The 16565-nt window shown below is 43.3% G+C and overlaps 1 protein-coding gene across 1 annotated transcript in view; it reads right to left on the reverse strand.

Annotated features, from left to right (window-relative positions):
- RAB7A (RAB7A, member RAS oncogene family) overlaps nt 1-16565 on the reverse strand; it is an 83192-nt gene that overhangs the window by 17048 nt on the left and 49579 nt on the right. Inside the window, exon 2 of the mRNA XM_017511946.2 lies at nt 874-934. Within this exon, the coding sequence (XP_017367435.1) occupies nt 874-926 (53 nt within the window). The 5' untranslated portion in view covers nt 927-934. The remainder of the gene's footprint in view (nt 1-873; nt 935-16565) is intronic.

Below are 16565 nucleotides of genomic sequence, written 5' to 3' on the forward strand. Positions count from 1 at the left end.
GAAAAACCTCTGGCTTTTCAAAGGAAGGGCAGGGGACTTTGGAATAAAGAAGCATGCCTGTATTTGTTAGTGTTGTTATTTTAAAAATACATAAGCCTCCAATGAGTCAAAGCTTTCATGGCCCTTCAGATGCCAAGTCTGAAAAGCCTACCACAGAAGCTTTTTTATTTTAAGAGGTAGGGTCTTGCTCTGTCACTCACGCGGAAGTGCAATGGCAGGATCACAGCTTGCTACAGCCTCAAACTCCTAGGTTCAAGCCATCCTCTTGCCTCAGCCTCCCCAGCAGCTGAGAATACAGGTACAGCACTTGGCTAAATTTGTTTTTGTAGGCTCAAGCAATCCTCCCTTCAGCCTCCAAAGCACTGGGATTATGAGCATGAGCCACCTTACCTCATCTACCTCAGAACCTTAAGAGCCATTAGAGTTAGCTACATGGTTAGTGGCACATCTAGAATCAGAGCCCAGTTCTGCCATCCCAGGCTCCTTTGCAGATGGACCTGAAGCAGGCACAGCAGCAGGAGGATACTGTATGGTGCACTCAGAACACACATTTGCTAGGCCAGATGCCAATGGCAATAAATCTACTTAAGCAAGACTCCCCAGCCTGGCCAGCTTGGAGAAAAGGGATTCCATGAATGTGTATCCTTAGGTGAGTTCAAGTAGTTATCTGTTCCCCATAAAAATCATGCTAAAAACCAGAGAACAAAAGTTTACATAATAAGGGATCATCTAAATTTCTGCCATGCAGGGAAGGATGTAAGGTCCTAAGCCTCCACTATGAAAGAAGGAAGTGGCAGCATGGAGGGTGCGGGGTCCGCAGCACTGAGGCTTAGCTCCGAGCCAATCTGTTAGCTCAAATCATAAGAAACTTACCCAGAATCTCCCAGGATGATAACCTTCAGCAACACTTTCTTCCTAGAGGTCATCCTTCAAACTAAAGGGGGAAAAGGAGAAATCACCGTGAGTGTGATGAAAACACCAAGGTAAAACACTTCCCTTGGCACAAACATCTGAGTAGCCCCCGGAGTGCAGGGCCCTGAGCCTTCCTGCTAGTTATCTTCTTTCCACCCAGGGAGCCCTGACAAAGAACAGTATCACTCACCAGAACTCTGGACCCAAGAGCTAGGCAGAACAGCACGACAGGTCCATCCTGCCCCAGTGAGCTGTTGCAGAGAATGTATTCTCTCGCTTGGGCAGTGGATCAGTTGAATGGATTGGCAATCTCAATTAATGCTCCAACTTGCTCAACAGCTGGGTCCTTGCTTTATTCAGGTTGCTGCTTCAGTATCATTTTCTCAAAGAGGTAACCACTTTATCTAAAGCAGCATAACCCCTCATTTGTTCTCTATCCCGTTACTCTGGTTGCTTTTTCTTCAGAGCATTTACTGCTAATTGACGTTTTTATGTACTTTATTCATTTGTTCTCTTTCCTTTCTAATAATCTCCACTAAGACAGTTTTACTCCCCACTGTATGCTCAATGCCAAGTAGAAATTTATTAAATGCTGGTTACCATCTGAATAATACTTGATTCTGTGGCTCTAGGGACTACCTTTTCCAAAAAATCTTTCAGGCAGCCCTGTCTACTTATGACCAGAAGACGTGAGAGATGGTTGATCTCTGCTCAACTGTCTTGCAGCACTTGTCACAGCATGGTCCATCTACTCACCAAGACAGGACTCCTGCTGTAAGTGCCTCTCATTTTCCAGGGTCTGACTCAGTGACTTCTGAAAATGAATGGGTCTCAGAAGGACTACTTGTTAGTTTCCTCTTTAACCACCTAGCTTTTGAAGGCAAGACTGACAGCAGTGCCTACAGTGGGAGTGACTTAAGCAGCAGATATGAACCCAGGCCACAGGGATTTCTATTCTGGTTTTGCCTATTAATTTACCTATATGACCTTGAGCCAGTTATTTAATTTTTCTGCTGGAATAGGGAATATGGAAATAATAGTCCTTATGTCCTAAGAATGCTGTGAAGACTGTGAAGACTGAATGAATAAAATGCTGAGGACAGTGACTACAATACAGTAGATGATTAGTAAATACTGGCTGCTACCATCTTAAGGTATGCCAAATACAGAGATGAGTAACAGAATGCAGAGTCCAGAAGACAGAGAGAGAAGCAGCAGATCACAGTACCTAGGCGAGGTAATCAAGCTATCCACCTCTTTCCAGATGCTTAGCTGTGAACTACTCTCTTTCTCAACAGGTGGTATTACACCCAAGACCACTAACTAAAAGGAAATATCAGACCTGACTACTGTCCTACAGGGCAGGATTTGGTAACAAAGCCTATGCTCTTGAAAGTGACCATCCTTGATGGCTTCAGAGTCTGTTTCTGGCTATAGGAACGGTATGGGAATAGATGCCAGACTAGAGGATGGTTTGCTAGGCACATACCCCAAGTCCCATGACCTACGCAGATGGTCAAGCTGTTTTCCTGCCAAAAGCCAATGGCTAGACTGTGAAGACACTGTATCTCAGCCTACCAGCATTCATCTAGAAAGTTCCTACAAGTGCTAGTTAGGGGTAGTATAAGATGACTTGGAGTTCTGTCTTCCAACATAATCAGCACTGAGAGGTATACCTCAAACTATCCATTATATGTGGAGCCCCACTATTCCCTACCTTCCTCCCTAGGGACCGCTTTGACTGCTCAAAGTTTAAATGTCTCACTCTAGGGTCTGGTATTACATTTCAAGATAGAGATCAGATGATGACAGCGGGGGCAAGTTTCAAATCCAAAGAAAGGCATATTAAGAAAAGGGATAAAAAGGCCAGGCGCAGTGGCTCACACCTGTAATCCCAGCACTTTGGAAGGCCGAGGCAGGTGGATCACCTGAGGTCAGTAGTTCAAGACCAGTCTGCAAAGTTCAAGACCAGCCTGGCCAACACAGTGAAACTCCACCTCTATTAAAAATACAAAAATTTAGCTGGGCATGGTGATGTGTACCTGTAGTCCCAGCTACTCAACAGGCTGAGGCAGAAGAATTGCTCAAATCCAGGAGGCGAAGGCTGCAATGAGCCGAGATCACACCACTGTACTCCAGCCTGGGCAACAAAGCAAGACTGTCTCCAAAAAATAAAATAAGGCTGGGCGCGGTGGCTCAATCCTGTAATCCCAGCACTTTGGGAGGCCGAGTCGGGTGGATCACGAGGTCAAGAGATCGAGACCATCCTGGTCAACATGGTAAAACCCCGTCTCTACTAAAAATACAAAAACGTTAGCTGGGCATGGTGGCGCATGCCTGTAATCCCAGCTACTGAGGAGGTTGAGGCAGGATAATTGCCCGAACCCAGGAGGCGGAGGTTGCGGTGAGCCGAGATCGCGCCATTGCACTCCAGCCTGGGTAACAAGAGTGAAACTCCATCTCAAAATAAATAAATAAATAAATAAATAATAAAAAAAGAAATAAAAAGATAATGAAAAGATTTGCAAAGATACTTTGAGAATATTTATGAAAGTGACTGATTTTGAGAATGGGAAAAGGGATTTGCATAACTTGGTTTGTATATATGCTGCCAAAGCAAGCACTTAGTAACTTGGTTTGTTAATAAACTTCATTGGTGTATCAATGTAGTTTAATAATATTGAAAAGAAAATAAAGAGGAAATACACTTCAACCTCCACACGCCCACATGACAGATTACATGTTTGTTTCCTTCCCTTTGCATCTCTGCTCACACATATCACAAGGCAGTCACCATGAGGCCACCTTAGGTGGCCGACCCTCTTGGGCATCAGAACACACCACCACAGTTGCTCTCCTCATATGCAAACCACAGTCACAGTAATCCCAGAAATTGCCCAAGAACACTGCCCTGAAACCACTGAAATCCCAACTTCAGTGGGTGCAGCACATCCCAGCAGACAATTTTTGTATTTTGTTCTTCCCACATTGTTACTCAACTGGTTTCCAATACTGATTATATTATTGTTATTGTAGTCTTGTTTTCTCTTTTTTTTTGGTAGCAGACTTCACCTGGATGTTATTGTAGTGTTAATGTCTAATATTTCTCTGAGTGAATTAAGAATTTAAATAGCCATTTCTGCTTTATTTAATGTATCAAAATTTTGGAAAAATGCTATAAAGAACAACTTTGAATTTTTGTCTGTGGGATTACTTCCTTGAGATATAGCAACACCTATGAGGGGTTTAGGGATGGGCAGATCTTCCTGGATGCAGACTCATAAGACTATCACAGGCAACATTTGGCACAAGTCCACTCAGAAAGATTGGGACAGAGACACAGCTGGCAGGCAGGGCAGTGGCAGGTGATCAGCAGCAGGAGTTCTTGCAAGAATCCACACAGTGGCTCAGGCACAGGGAGATTGTGCTGACTCAAAATCCTGACTTAGAATGCTCAATCTTGGGGGTGCCAGTATCTCTTCTGACAGCTCCTTAGGCTCCCCATAAGGACATGCCCAGCAGAATCACTATGTTCCATGAAACACAAGCCTGGTGGCCCATCAGGTACCTATTCAAATGTAATTTACCAACCAGGGGACATTTTACCACAAGGAACAAGCCCAGCAAAAAATGTGATGTTCTGTCTTATCTAGCTCCCAGGGAAACAGAGCTAAAAAGTTAATCGACAGACAAATTCTCATGCAAGGAAAGGGTTTTGACAACTGTAACTCACAGATACTGTTTAGGGATAGGGTTACTGAATCAAAAGCAAAGTTGGTCACGCCAATAATCCCAGCAATTTGGGAGGCCAAGGAAGATAGATCACCTGAGGCCAGGAGCTCGAGACCAGCCTGGCCAACATGGTGAAACCCCGTCTCTACCAAAAATACAAAAAATTAGCCAGTCGTGGTGGTGGGTGCCTAATCCCAGCTATTCAGGAGGCTGAGGCAGGAGAATCGCTTGAACCCAGGAGGCGGAGGTTTTAGTGAGCTGAGACTGCGCCACTGCACTCCACAACAAGAGCAAAACTCCATCTTAAAAAAAAAGAAGCAATGTTTTCATGATTTTTGCCAATTTACTTTCCTGAAAGATTTTTCCAATTTATACAACCATCACTATTACAGTGGTTAGCAGGAGTACAGGACCTAAATGAGAAAAATGATAATTTTACATAGAAAAATCTGAATAAACAGTCTATGGAAGCCTTAATGAAAAAACATTGCATTCTCGCCTTTTTAAACAAGTCCAGGTTTTTTTGTTTGTTTGTTTTGAGGGGGTGGGGGGAGCTGGGGAGAATTTAGTTTAAAAATTTTTATTCATAAAAATAAATACACAAGAAATGTTCTTTCCCCAAAAACACTAATGATGAGACTTGCCCTTACAATCTTGCAAAGTATGTCATAAAAATACAGTATTAAGTATTAACAGTGATGTGCTGGAATAGGACTAAACTGATCAAGGAAAGAGACATCAGAAATGAACAATTTTGACAAATATGAAATTATAAAATTCAGTGGCAAAAAGATGAACAATTCACCAAATGGTAAGAGCCTGAAAAATTTTGGTGAGAATTAAGATCCCTACATCTCTTCCCAAGAGATTCCCAGAGGAATAAAGATTTAAATGTAAAAATGGTTACACATGAAGCAGAAAGGAATACATACAAATATTAGTGAGCTATTCCATATGGTGGGATTACAAATGTTTTTGTTTCTTTATATTTAACTGTGACTCTGAGAGGAGCACATTACCTTTACACTCAAACAGCCACCTCCACTTTGGAGAAAAACGTTAATCTGTTGACTTTTTTCAAATAAATTTCTGATGACAAAAATCTCCATTCATTATGTAAGACAGATTACACTTAAATGCAGATTTTCATCTTTACTCAGGGCTTGCTAAGCATTTCAGAGTTGTTGCAAATGATACTAAAGAGCCAATCATAAGAATTCCACATCTTTCACCAGGACACTGATGGCTTCAAATTGGCAAAAGTTAAAAGGTATATTTTTGTACTTAATGTTCTCCCAGATCAAGAATGAGACATCTATTTCTAGAAAAGAGCCAGGAACAAAACAAACTAAATGTAACTTTTGCCACAAGAAGCTGCCCAAGCACAGTTAGCTTCAAAATGTCCCCCAGCAATTTCTGCTTTTGTTATCAATTTCTATTACCATCTTCATGGATTTCTGAAGACTGAAATTATTTTTTAAAAGCCTACGGCCAGGCATGGTAACTCATGCCTTTAACCCCAGCACTCTGAGAGGCCAAGGCAGGCAGATCACTTGAGGTCAGGAGCTCAAGACCAGCCTGGCCAACATGGTAAAACCCCATCTCTACTGAAAATACAAAAATTAGCTGGGTGTGTTGGTGCACACCTATAATCCCAGCTACTTGGGGGGCTAAGGCAGGAGAATTGCTTGAATCCGGGAGGTGAAGGCTGCAGTAAGCTGAGATTGTACCACTGCACTCCAGAGTGGACGACAGAGCAAAATGATGTCTCGAAAAATAAAAGAAGCCTACAAAGTTTGAAATTTCTAACTGGAAAACAGTTCTCTAAAGCACAGACCACTTCCTCTCACAGGAGAATCTGCAGCCAGCAGAGTAGAAAGGAAGAAAATGTTAGTTACACAAGGTCTCTGAGACCTGGTCCTTCAAAGAAAGCACTTTAGATAATACCCATTAATCCATGTATATATTAATATCCTCTAAACCTTTTCTAGAGTTAGGTATATTCAGAACACATTTATTTCCTTCTGCTACCAAACCAAACCTCACCAGTGTGCATTGGAAGAAGCTCCTCAGAGCGAAACCACCAGCATTCGAATGATGAAACAATTCTTTTCTTCAAGTACAATGTTTCTCATGTCATAACAAATCAAAAGCTGGTATCTTCCTTTATTAGCCTACAGTCATCACCTTCTTCATTTATGCCACAGAGAAGCCAAATGGCTACATAAGCAGACAAAATAAGGAAACATCAGCAGGTAAAAAGGTCAAGAAAAATACTGTTGAAGGGTCTGGGCCAGCAGAGTCAGTGTCAGAAAGAGGCTGACCAGGAATGCACAGTGGCACCTAGGAGAAGGCAAAAGACTGCTGTGGTGAAAATGAGGACAACAGGCCGGGCCCGGTGGCTCAAGCCTGTAATCCCAGCACTTTGGGAGGCCGAGGCGGGTGGATCACGAGGTCAAGAGATCGAGACCATCCTGGTCAGCATGGTGAAACCCCGTCTCTACTAAAAATACAAAAAATTAGCTGGGCATGGTGGTGTGTGCCTGTAATCCCAGCTACTCAGGAGGCTGAGGCAGGAGAATTGCCTGAACCCAGGAGGCGGAGGTTGCAGTGAGCCGAGATCGCGCCATTGCACTCCAGCCTGGGTAACAAGAGTGAAACTCCGTCTCAAAAAAAAAAAAAAAAAAAAAAAAGAAAATGAGGACAACAGAGAAGGGCTAGGAAGTAGGGGGTCAGGTGGCAATTCAAAAGTCTGAATTCTTCCAGGTATAATTTTGTATGGATACACAGGATAATAGCTCACGTGGAGGTGAAGGCTTTACGGTGTTGCAGTATCCAGGAATTGAAAGCTAAGTATAGTAGTCCCCACTTATCCATGGGGGACAGGCCCCAAGACCCTCAGTGAATGCCTGAAATGCAGCAAGTACCAAACTTGTTATCCATCAGAACATATTGATGATGTTCATATCTTCCACCTACAAATTTAATGCCTTTTCCATTGTAACTAAGCACTTATCACAGACTGTGGCTTTACCATTTGCAGTATGAGGTGCCACAGCAAAACTAGCATGACTTTCTTTTTTCTTCTTCACAATTTCAAGGATGGAAAATTTGTTCTCACAAATTTTGGCAACCTCAGCATATGATTTTTTTCACTTTCCTTATTAAGTCAACAATTTTTACCTTTATACTTCAAGAGCTTCTCTTTGACATAACAAAATTGCCAGCATCTTGTGCCTTGGGGCCATTATTAAGTCAAATATGAGTTACTTGAACACAAGCATTGCAATGTTGATGTGATAACCAAGACAGTTACTAAGTGACTAACGGGCAGGTAGCATCTACGGTGTGGAAACCCTGGACAAAGTGATCGTTTACTTCCTGGGTGGGATGGCACAAGCTTTCATCAAGCTAATCCAAACAAAACCTTATGGCCGGGCGCAGTGGCTCATGTCTGTAATCCCAGCATTCTGGGAGTGCTGAGGCAGGAAGACTGCTTAAGGCCAGGAGTTTTGAGACCAGCCTGGGCAACATATTGAGACCCAGTCTGTATAAATATATAATAAATTACCTGGGTGTGGTGGTACACTACTGTAAGTCCCAGCTACTCAGAAGGCCAAGGTGGGAAGATGGCTTGAGCCCAGGAGTTTAAGGCTCCAATGAGCTCTGATCGCTCCACTGCCCTCCAGCCTGGGTGACAAAGCAACCCTCTGTCTTCAAAAAGCAGACAAACAAAAAGAAACTTATGAATCGTATTTCTAGAATTTTCCATTTAACATTTTCAGACCATGGTTGACTGCAGATAAAGAAAATGACTATATCTGCAAACCCATCAAAACAACAGTGTAAAATGCAGAAGATGAAATTGAACTAGGTGTTTATCACATCCAGGGTCACAAAGCAATTAAGTGGCAGAGCTGAAATTACCAGAAGTATCAGCCCAGTCCCTACCATGCCATTCTGCACTACCAGCTCTCACCCAAAAGAGTTCTGGCTCGTGAGGGCTGGGACTTTTAACAAGTCTTTTATGGCAATTCAGGCATACATACCAGGTGTGGAAACCACTGATGTGAAGAGTCTACAACTACTGTTCTGATCTACACTGTTATGTCCAATCCAACACTGTAATGATAGCAGAACAAATATTTAAACAAATGTTAAAGGTTCAACAAAGCCATGACACTTAAACCAATTAATGTTCTGTAGCTCATTAATATTTTTAGTCGCTTGGTGTTTCCAGGTTGCCTGCCTGCAACAGCTAGGTCCTAACCACGGTTGGCTTTTCTGCTCCCTGCACTGTCCCCACCCTAATTATAGTATCGAATTGTAAAAAACTCAGGAAGATACAAAAGAATGAAGCAAAGACAAAAAGCTACTGACAATTCCCTCTCTCAGAAGCAATCACTATTAGTATTAGAGTATATGTCTTTCCAGTTTTCCTTCAAATGGTTGAGGTTATGTACCACGTATAACTTTGCATCTTGTTTTTTCTCCATTAAATATCTTCCCATGTTATTAACATTAAGGTTGCATGATAGCAAATGGATAATCTCAAACTTTTCCTTGCTGCTAAGCACACACTGTTTTCAATTATGAGATGAATCTACGTATATACACTCTGTCGGCATAATCTGATCAGACTCACACATGTTTTAATCACTCAACATTTCTTGGATTAGCAGAATACATTTCATCCACGTGCCTCTCAGTTTGCTGAGGGTCTCTGCCTACTCTGCCTACTAGAATGTGACTTATGGAACATAGGATCTAAATATAGCACTGGCAAGGAAGCATCATAGGGACATGGAGTTCAGTAGTAGTAGGCTTCTGAGCAGATTTGAAAGTAACATTCTACACTTTCACTAGCACGAAACATAGGTAAATGTCTCTCTCTCCATCTCATTTTCTTCCCAAGGCTTCATGTTCTGTATATGACCATGACAGAAGACCCAGCAGTCATCCTGCCCTCAAAGCTGATGGAATTCAAGGCTCAGAGTGAGGTAGGCAAGCAATATTTAGACCTTTTTCCTAACGTTTGCCTTGTTTGTATTACTCTGTTCTGCTTCAAGTCACCTTCCTGTCCAACAGCACCTTCCATGCCCTGCAACTGGCCAATCTTAACTCAATACAACCACATTTCAGAATAACCCTCAAACCTGAAGTCTGGATTCTATACTCCTGGCGCACCAGGATTTGTTTGTCGCTATTTTTCCTCCCTTCCTTTCAGGACAAATTCTGCCTTTACTGAGAGGCCTCCTCCGACCTCCCCAGAGCCCGAAACAAACGCAAGCTTTCCTTTCTCCAGTTTCCATTACACTCTGCTGCACCATCTCAGGCAGCTGATGGTCTACAAATGCCCTGTCCCACTCTACTAACTTGGTGGAGGATATGGGGCAGGAGTGAGAAGGGCCACACCGGCTTAGGGACTATCCTTTTGACCACAGAGCCCACAGGCAGCATAGAATGAAAGATAGCCACCTGTAAGACAATGTCCCCTTCTGTTGCCACCCGCAAAGGGAACTCTTATTGAGTCATGGTCCTCTAACAGAGCTCCATTTCTACCTAAGCAATTCTATGGTGTTACCCTCCCCACTTTGAGATGCCAAAATTTATATGACTTGAAATACATATTCCATTGATAATGCATAACTTGTATGCTCCAAGAAAAATTTTACTGTAAGGATCTTAGGAAGTAGGCTGTTCGTCTGTTGTTCCATTTAGAATTACCACCTCTAGGAGGAAACTCAGAAGGAAAAGATAGAGGCCTTCAAAAAGAAACATTAAGAGGGAGAAGCAGGATAAACACTTTCATTAAAATAAAAATATCTAGTGAGAGAAGCACATCAAAGAGCTGACCAAATATCTTACAAAAATTTTTGTTTTCGGATAGTCTCCCTCTGTTGCCCAGGCTGGAGTGCAGTGGCGTGATCTCAGCTCACTGCAACCTTCCTCTCTAGGGTGCAAGCAATTCTGCCTCAGCCTCCCAAGTAGCTGGGACTGCAGGTGCAGGCCACCACACTTGGCTAATTTCTGTATTTTTAGTAGAGATGATGTTTCACCATATTGGCCAGGTTGGTCTCGAACTACTGACCTTGTGATCTGCCCGGCTCAGCCTCCCAAAGTGCTGGAATTACAGGTGTAAGCCACTGCGCCCGGCCTAAAAAATTCTTTTAATTTTTTTATTGTCAAGAGACAGGTTTCATTATGTTGTCCAGGCTAGAGTGCAGTGGCTTTTTACAGGTGCAATCTCACTACTGATCAGCATAGGAGAGTTGTTTGATCTGCTCTATTTGCAACCCGGGCTGGCTCACCCTCCTTGGGCAACCTGGTGGCCCCTGCTTCTAAGAGGTCATTCTACTGATGCCGAAGTTAAGGCAGACACCCAACTGGTATAATGCACTAAAACCCACAACTCCTGTGGCTCAAGTGATCCTCCTGCCTCAGCCTCCTGAGTGGCTGGGACTACGCATCACTGTGCCCAGAAGAAAAAATTTAATTTTGTTCTCTCTTCTACAGATTCAAGAAGTTCTACTCTAATATTTGGTTTCTGATCATGCTATGAATAGAACTCTTAAGCCCCAGGACTACCAATCATCATGTTATTAATCTTACTATACTCATCAAACATATATCAAGGGCAAAAATGGACATAAGACTATAAGGAGAAATCATACCAAATGCAAAAATGTAAAATACTACTGTGAACAGGACATGTTAAGTTTATTTTAAGGGTAATTACCTTAGTTGGGAGAATTAGGGAAGGATTTCTCTAGGAAGAACTGAACCTAGATCCGAAGGAGGAAAAGACAGCAAAGAGTTTTGCTTAACGAACAGCACATGCAAGGCCCGGGGGAAATGAAAATAATATGCCTGGGCCAGATTACGCAGGACACAGTGGGCTGTACTAAGGTCCCAAAACCACAGAGTAATGAGCAGCCTGACTTATGGAGATTTCTAAGCAGCAATGCTCATCCTGCAGAGCCAGCACCCTGCCTGCCTGCCTGCAGTGGCAAGGGGAGGAGACCCTGCAGTGGACAATGAGGACTCTGCTGCCACCATCAGGCAAGAGAAGACTGCACTAGACCAGTGTGAAAGCAGAAGGGAAGGGGATGAAATAAAAGTGGATGGCAGCTAGTGATGGATTGGATTGGGAGGGGTATGGGAAATGAGGAAAAATGCCAAGGAAGTTGCCTGGGTTTATGTCTCATGGGACCAACAGAATTTCTTAGATCAGAGAACTCTGAAAAACAGCAAGGTGTTTCCTGGGGAGGAACTGTGTTTGATTTTAGATATGCTACATTTGAGGTGACCTCAACCAAATCTATTCTTAAAGATACAGTGGTATTTAGTTATATTTTAGCTCATTATTAATTGAAGGAATACTAGTTTGTGCTAGGATTTTATGGCTGAAGTATATCTAGATGCCCACGCTAAATTTGGAATGTTCCATGAATTCACCAGACACGGAAAGCAAAAGAGAAGAGATGGCTGGACCTGCCATTTAGAGGTCTGCTGTCTGGTGGGCCAGATGACATAATCATGGCACAGTACAGTAAAGTAGAGAGCACTACCAACAGAAATACTAAACATTTTCAAAAGTAAGACTAAACAGCTGAATGTGCAATAGCTAAAAAAAGGTGTTCGGCATGTTAAAAATCACTGGTCAAGACATTTTACTGGTTGTCAATCCCTTAACAAGCTTCAAAGAAGTTCCCAGAAAGCAGAGTGGAAAACGTTAAATAACTGGAATAAGAAAGAGCAAGATTGATGCATCAGGTCTAGAGAGCAGCTGAGCATGCGTGTTGCTGGGACGGGGAGTAACTTAGCTTGCAGGCAATGAGACAGCTGGAACGCAGGAACAGGGTCCAAAGGCATGGCTCCATCAAGGTTAGTGGCCTGAGTGGGCACATAAAAGTGGCCAGGTGAGGGAGCTATCTAGTCTACCCTTACAGTCCTTATCCAGAATACACCTGGTTCCCAGCCACCACATGGCTTGTCTCAAGTGGGCTTGCCATTCCTCCCACAGGGTCCCACCTCACTCCTTAATATAATGACCTTTCTGCCCAGGAGCCTGCTCATCTAGAGGAGGCAAGTGAGGTCTGGAAAATGTTAAGAGCCTGTCTTCCTGGACGCCACTCCCTCAAACCCAAGAGCATCTGAGGTCCGGACACCTTTTCAAAAATCATACTTGAATCATGACTACCTGTGTCTCTGTGTCTCAGCCAACTGGGCTAGGGCAGGAGGCGGGTGCAGGAAGGGGGAAGGGAACAAATTTTCCTTGAAGGTATTCTCTCCTTCATCCCCAAGTTTCTAATCCCAGTAGTGCCTGAGGCATGAGGGTTTGGTAAATAATAGTGCAGGGACAGTAGACATGCCCAGAGGCCAAGGAAGAGATGATGGAGAATGCCAGTCTGTCTTTGTTTAGATACATATTTTGGGTAACTGCCTTTGTGAAAGTGCCTTTTTTTGGGCTTGACTGAAAGCTGCAGATTCTTAGCACAAGACACTCTCTTACTCAAATGAAGACTTTGAGCCTCTTGCCCATTATTGACACCTCATATGTACCACTAAGCAGGAAAAGGCAGGCTAACAATTCTAGCCAAGGAGAATTCTCTGACTCAGCAACAACAATAAATGTTGCCTGGACTCTTACTTAAAAGGTATAGGCAGTACTTCTTCATGCTGGGTGACCTGTTATCCTTTGGTAATAAACAGTTGGAAAGAGTAAACAAAATCTTGAGAGATTACACAAAACACGCAGAATACCTGGGCACTTCCCCCCACATTTCCTCGATAAATTCTGCTGACAGCCCCGCATCTTACTAGAGCCTACCATGGACAACAGAGGCATGCTAGTGTGTGCCACAAGAAGTGGGGGCTGAGTATCAGAAGGTACAGTCACTTTTCCTGTTACCACTGGTCACAGAGGCCTTAGTGCCATGAACACAGTGCTGTCCCTTAGAGCCAGTTCACACAGCTTATGTGGCACTATCAAAGGTGACCTCACACGCTGCTTGTGTGGCTGGGGAAAAGAGCACAGGGAGGAAGACAGTAAGCATCTCCAGCTATGTGGGCATCAGCCTGGATGGACCATGAGAGAATGGTTCTGGCATGTGCAGTGTTTATCCATTCAGATAGGGCTCAAATGGCAGTTTCTTCCTGAAAACTCAACATTTACACAACTTGCCTAAGCCTCCACAGCTAATTGCGTGCAAGGTAGCAGGCCAGGTTCTATTTTGTCCCATTCAAAGATGCTTAAGGAACTTGAGATCATAGCCCCGTTGTAGGTAACCAGAAGGAAATGCTCCAAAATGCTCAGGAAGACTGCTAATTATACTGAACACTGGGGAAAGAAAGATAGCTAGAAATTGTCAAAACAACACAATGGAAAGCCTACCCTCAGGCTTTAGGATCACAGCATAGTGGGTTTTTGTTTTTTGTTTTGTTGAGATGGAGTCTCACTCTGTCGCCCAGGCTGGAGTGCAGTGGCACGATCTTGGGTCATGGCAACATCTGTTTCCCAAGTTCAAGGCATTCTCCTGTCTCAGCCTCCTGAAGAGCTGAGATTACAAGCACATGCTATCGCTTCCAGCTAATTTTTGTATTTATGGTACAAACAGGTTTCACCATGTTGCTCAGGCTGGTCTTGAATTCCTAACCTCAGATGATCCACCACCTCAGCCTTCCAAAGTGCTGGGATTACAATAAGCCACCACAACCAGCCACCATCATGTCATGGGTTTTAATGCCATCCCAGATAAATTTAGCTGTGTGAACTGCTTTTTGAGACAAGGGTCTCTCTCTGCTTCCCAGACTGGAGTGCAGTGGGGTATGATCACTGCAACCTCGACCTCCTGGGCTCAAGAGATCCTCCCACCTCCTGAGTAGCTGGGACTACCATGCCACTGTGCCCAGCTTTTCTTTTTTGAAGAGATGAGGCGAGGTCTCTCTATGTTGCCCAGGCTGGTCTCAAACTCTTTCCCACCTTGGCCTCCCAAACTGCTGGGATTACAGGCATGGGCTACCCCATGTGGCAGCTGTGTGAACTTAAATGTGCCTCTGCTTCCATGTGAAAAATGAGAATCCTCCACCAATGAGCTAATGCACAGAAAGCTCCTAGCATTCCATTTGACACATGAAATATGAGTGGCTTTACTGTGAGGGCTTTTCTAACTTAGATGAAAAATACGTACTTAATCAACAAGTATTATTCCACCTTCCAAATCTCACAACTGTAGTCTCTCATACTAACTTTAAGATTTTTGCTTTCGTCAGTAGAGCTGCTGAAGAAAAAAAAAAAAGATTTTTGCTATATCCATTTCAAGGCAGACATGTGTCTAATGTCCTTGTTATATTTCTAACACACATTATGCATTCACCCATATACTAACTAAAACCACAATGTGATCTGCATTGATGTACTGCACTATATGTTAACAAACAGTGCAGTGGAGACTCATATTTAGCATAAGACCCTTGTCATTTGAAAAAGATACATATGGAGACCTTTGTGTGGTCCTGCTTAGCCAATACCAATTTTTACAAACAGCAAAAATGCCCTTTGTTAGATGAAAAACAAAGCAACACTGAATCATGGGCACTGGGTCACTAAGTGACTCATTCCCTTATACCAATCTGAATTCTTGCCTCCACTTCTATTGTTTTGCAGTGACTGTACATGCACATGGGCCCTAAGGACATGGGTTAACTACACATGATCCTACCCACTTCACACTAAAATATCATATACCCTAACAGCCCTCTTTCTGAGCCCCACTTATATCTGATCACATGTTACCATTTTAAATTCAGAAGCAGTAGACACTGACCATGAGCTAAGGGGTAAACATACCAAGCTCAGTTCAAACACTTGCTGAGTGCCACGAAGCGTCCATTACTGAGCTAGGTGCTGGGGATGACATACAGACAAAACTGCAAACACTTTCTTACTTCAAAAGGAGGCCATCTCAGTTCTCTATAAGCTGGTAAGCACAACATTGTATTCTGTAGCTTTATAAGTGCTAAATTGGAAACCTCAGTGGCTATATTCAACTAGCTACTTCACAACTGCTTCCTGGACAAGGGCATCTATGCAATTCTGAAACCACCTCCAAAGAGTTGACAAAAATTGCCTGCTGAGTTCTGGACAGAAATATAGTTATAATAAAGCATTAATCAGGCTGCACTCTCACCCCTTTCCTTGTTGCTACAAGTCTGACCATTTGCATCCCCACTGTTCCTAGAGACAGGTTTTCTAACATCACGGTCATAAGACTGTGTAAAAACTGATTTGCATCCCCACTGTTCCTATAGACAGTGTCTCTGACATTAGAATCATAAGGCTTTTACTTAAGGATCACCTAAGATGTATATCAGACCCCAATTCAAGCAACCTTTGAAGACCCCGATGGAGGAACATGATCAGCATGAGAATATAGCTTCTCTCCCTGTCCCATGACTTCACTCTGCACTCTAACCAATCAATAATCTGCACACTTTGGCCGACTTAAAACCCTTCAAAACCCCAGCCCCAAACTCCCTGGGGAAATGGATGTGCATTTCTCTCCTATCTCCTCATGTGGTGGCACTATGATTAAACCTCTTCCTCGGCTGGGCACAGTGGCACGCCTGTAATTCCAACACTTTGCGAGGCCAGGAGTTTTGAGACCAGGCTGGGCAACACAGCGAGACTCCGTCTTAACAAAAAATAAAATATTAGTCAAGCGTGGTATCGTGCCTGCAGTCCCAGCTATGCAGGAGGCTGAGGCAGGAGAATCTCCAGAGCCTAGGAATTCAAGGCTGCAGTGAACTATGATCTTGCCACTGTACTCTAGTCTGGGTGACAGAACAAAATCCTGTCTCCAACACTGGCCCCAACACACGAACAACCTCTTTCTTTCTTTCTTTTTTTTTTTTTTTTT

This window comes from Cebus imitator, unplaced genomic scaffold (assembly GCF_001604975.1).
Source record: "Cebus imitator isolate Cc_AM_T3 unplaced genomic scaffold, Cebus_imitator-1.0 Scaffold457, whole genome shotgun sequence".
Classification (NCBI taxonomy): domain Eukaryota; kingdom Metazoa; phylum Chordata; class Mammalia; order Primates; family Cebidae; genus Cebus; species Cebus imitator.